A 3,471-nucleotide genomic window follows, 5' to 3' on the forward strand; every position below is an offset into this window, starting at 1 on the left:
TTTGAAGCTCCTCTGACGAGGCTTGATCGGCGCCAGGTGTGTGTGGATTCCTGGGTGGGACCGGTCAGCTGGCAGGGCCACACCCACCAGGCCTAAAAGTGCCTGCCACGACCGCACCCTCACATACACAAGCACACACCCCTAAACACCTGACAGTACACCAACACGGAAAAACAGGACAGCAGACACAACCATAATAACAACAACCACAATAATGATAATAATAATAATAATAACTACAATAGTAGTCCACACTGCTCACGGACCCCGAATCCCTGGAACTGGGTCCGTGACAGTACCCCCCCTCTAAGGGTCGGCACCCGACGACCCAAAAACAAAACAAAAACCACAGTACAACCAACCCCGGGCGGGCGGCGGGGGGTCCCGGACGGAGGGCCCCAAAACCCCAGTTCAAATGTCCAACCACTGCCATGGTGGGAACAACAGTTCTTGCGGCCGACCCAGTGGACCGCAAGCAGGCAAAACTCGCTACGGGTCAGGCAGTGGTGGGAAAACAGTTTGGGCGGCCTACCTCCAACCCCATGATGGAAGCGGAACGCTTCAGGCGGCCTGCCACGGATCCGGTGGCGGCGGCGCTGCTCCTCCGGCGGCCTGCCACGGGTCCGGTGGCGGCGGAACGGTTCTGGTGGCCTGCCACGGGTCCGGTGGCGCTGCTCCTCCGGCGGCCTGCCACGGGTCCGGTGGCGGCGGAACGGTTCTGGTGGCCTGCCACGGGTCCGATGGCAACGTCGCTGCTCCGGTGAGCAACAGCGAGGCGTAGCACATGGTCTATGACGCGCCGGTCGCTGACGTGGACGCACTGGACGTGGATGGCGTGGAGGCCGCGCTAGACGTGGAGGTCCCTCCGGTTCGCTGACCTCCGGCTGAGCGGGTCCCTCCTCGGCTGGCAGCGAGAGCCCCTCCGCGGCTGGCAGCGCCGGTTGTTCCTTCCGCTCGCCGAGCTCCTCTGCTGGTGGCTCGCTGAGCTCCTCCGGCTCGCTGAGCTCCTCCGGCTCGCTGAGCCCCTCCGGCTCGCTGAGCTCCTCCGGCTCGGGCATGCTGAGCTCCACAGCTGGCGACGCGGGCTCCTCCCGCTCGCTGAGCTCCCGCTCGGGCATGCTGAGCTCCTCCGGCTCGCTGAGCTGCTCCTGCTCGCTGAGCTGCTCCTGCTCGGGCATGCTGAGCTCCTCCGGCTCGCTGAGCTCCACAGCTGGCGACGCGGGCTCCTCCCGCTCGCTGAGCTCCCGCTCGGGCATGCTGAGCTCCTCCGGCTCGCTGAGCTGCTCCTGCTCGCTGAGCTGCTCCTGCTCGGGCATGCTGAGCTCCTCCTGCTCGCTGAGCTCCTCCCGCTCGCTGAGCTCCTCCCGCTCGCTGAGCTGCTCCTCCGGCTGCGACGCGGGTATAGATGGTCGTTGATCCGGAGGTGAAGATGGCGATGCGGAAGCTGCAGGTGGCGAAGATGACGGTCGAGCGGGTGATGTGGATGGTGAAGTCGAGAGTTCTGCGGTCGCTGCAGTCTGATGGGACGCTGGTGGAGAAGTAGCTGCAAAGGGCGGAGGTGATAATGGTGCGGCAGCTACTTGTGGTAGACTGGACAGCGATGTAGAAACAACAGGCGGGTGACATAATGGCAGGGTAGTTCCAGCAGGCATATCAGCCTCCAACTGAGGATGAAGACGAGAGGCTGACTGGACTGGCTGTGCTACGGCTACAGGCTGGGCAGCTGGCTGTGCTACGGCTACAGGCTGGGCAGCTGGCTGTGCTACGAGGTTAGCTTTCACACAGTCCCGTGAATAAACAGATGAGGTGAATGAAGATGAATTGTCCATATGACTCACCACAGCCGGCTGTTGGAAAGTTTTAGAGTCTGACTGCGGTGAGGCACGCCGGCGGCGCAAGCGTCGCTTCTTCAACGATGCCGGGGCCAGCGTATCAGGCTGAGGTTCCACCAGCCGGCCGGACAGGAGAGCAGCTGTGTGATTTTGAGCTGCCGGTCCTTGGTCTGCTGACTCAGCAGGTGCCGCAGAGGTGAGTGGAGATGTGGTGAGGTGCAGAGGGCGTGTGAAACGTTTCCCCCGCAATGGAGGGTCCAACAAGCGAGCTGCAAGCGACGGCGGGGAGGCTATCAGCCTATGAAAAAAGAAATAGGCAGCAAGGGCTCCCAGGGAGGTTGCCATATCCTCCTCGCCCGGACAGCCCAAACCAAACAGCTCAAAACAGGAACTTTCCCTCAGCGTGGTTATAATCGAAATTAGTCTCTTAATGTCCAAAAAGCTCACAGATGAGGTGATTGATGACAGGAAGGCATCAAAAAATACGACCTGCATGTGTCTCTGATGTGGATCCGCCGCCTGGATAATGCTCCGACAGTATTTCCAGAGCTGGGCGAGCAATTCCTCCTGTGAGACGGTCCTTGAGTCCGCTGGGCCCATAATGGCTGGATCGTTCTGTCACGGTCTCGCTGGCAGACCGTGGGGATGTGGGGAAAGGAGGACCCAAAATGCAGGACTCTACAGTGCAACAGTGTTTATTTACAGTGGTGACAATCCGAACAACAATAAATCCCCCCGTGCGATCCCAACTCCCGTTCCGTGTCTTCTCCTTTATCCCGTGCTCCGTGCTCTGTCTCCGTTCCCTGTGTACTCTCCGTGTGCTGCCTCCTGGTCGCCACAATTCCTCCTGAGGAAACACGCATACCAAAGGCAGCCGTGAGTACAAAACCTAACAGTAGACTTGCACTAACCTTGCACAATACACTTAAGACTGACGGGAAGTCACTCAACGATCCAGCGTCGAGGAGCTCTCAGCCACACTGTTTTGAAGCTCCTCTGACGAGGCTTGATCGGTGCCAGGTGTGTGTGGATTCCTGGGTGGGACCGGTCAGCTGGCAGGGCCACACCCACCAGGCCTAAAAGTGCCTGCCACGACCGCACCCTCACATACACAAGCACACACCCCTAAACACCTGACAGTACACCAACACGGAAAAACAGGACAGCAGACACAACCATAATAACAACCACAATAATGATAATAATAATAATAATAACTACAATAGTAGTCCACACTGCTCACGGACCCCGAATCCCTGGAACTGGGTCCGTGACAGTGAGTGAGAAAGGTGACTGAAGAAAAAATAGTCAATGCGTCATGGGAATCCCCCAGCAGCCTACACCTATTGCAGCATAACTAAGGGATAGTGTTGGGAAGGTTACTTTTAAAATGTATTCCACTACAGATTACATGCCCCAAAATGTATTTTGTAACGTATTCCGTTACGTTGCTCAATGAGAGTAACGTATTCTGAATACTTTGGATTACTTAATATATTATTAAACTTTTTACAACTACATGAATGTACTATTGCTGTGTGATTTAGTACTATTACTGAAAGATACTTGCCATACCAATACCAACTAGATTTTTAAATCTTAATATAAAATGAGAAACAGTAGGTTGACATTAGGTAAG

General features: G+C 56.7%; 1 protein-coding gene across 1 annotated transcript; it reads right to left on the reverse strand.

Moving 5' to 3' along the window:
• Positions 1-236: 236 nt before the first annotated feature.
• LOC146620822 (uncharacterized) lies at positions 237-2,432 on the reverse strand. Its single transcript, XM_085367715.1, has 3 exons — positions 1,839-2,432; positions 1,396-1,590; positions 237-1,304 (listed from the first exon to the last, which is right to left on the reverse strand). Exons 1-3 carry the CDS (start codon positions 2,430-2,432, stop codon positions 237-239), a joined length of 1,857 nt encoding a protein of 618 aa, XP_085223841.1.
• Between the last annotated feature and the right edge of the window lie 1,039 nt (positions 2,433-3,471).

Source organism: Diplotaxodon limnothrissa, linkage group LG12, assembly GCF_057381915.1.
Source record: "Diplotaxodon limnothrissa isolate DT_005_m linkage group LG12, D_limnothrissa_male_GT1.1, whole genome shotgun sequence".
Taxonomy (NCBI): Eukaryota; Metazoa; Chordata; class Actinopteri; order Cichliformes; family Cichlidae; genus Diplotaxodon; species Diplotaxodon limnothrissa.

Bases quoted from the DNA above. Each gene is read 5' to 3' on its own strand.
- LOC146620822 (XM_085367715.1), bottom strand. From the start codon at position 2,432: ATGGGCCCAGCGGACTCAAGGACCGTCTCACAGGAGGAATTGCTCGCC. The intron at 1,591-1,838 runs GTGAGTCATATG...ATCGCTGTCCAG, and splicing joins CTTTCCAACAGCCGGCTGTG to TCTACCACAAGTAGCTGCCG. The intron at 1,305-1,395 runs GTCGCAGCCGGA...ATGCCCGAGCAG, and splicing joins CAACGACCATCTATACCCGC to GAGCAGCTCAGCGAGCAGGA.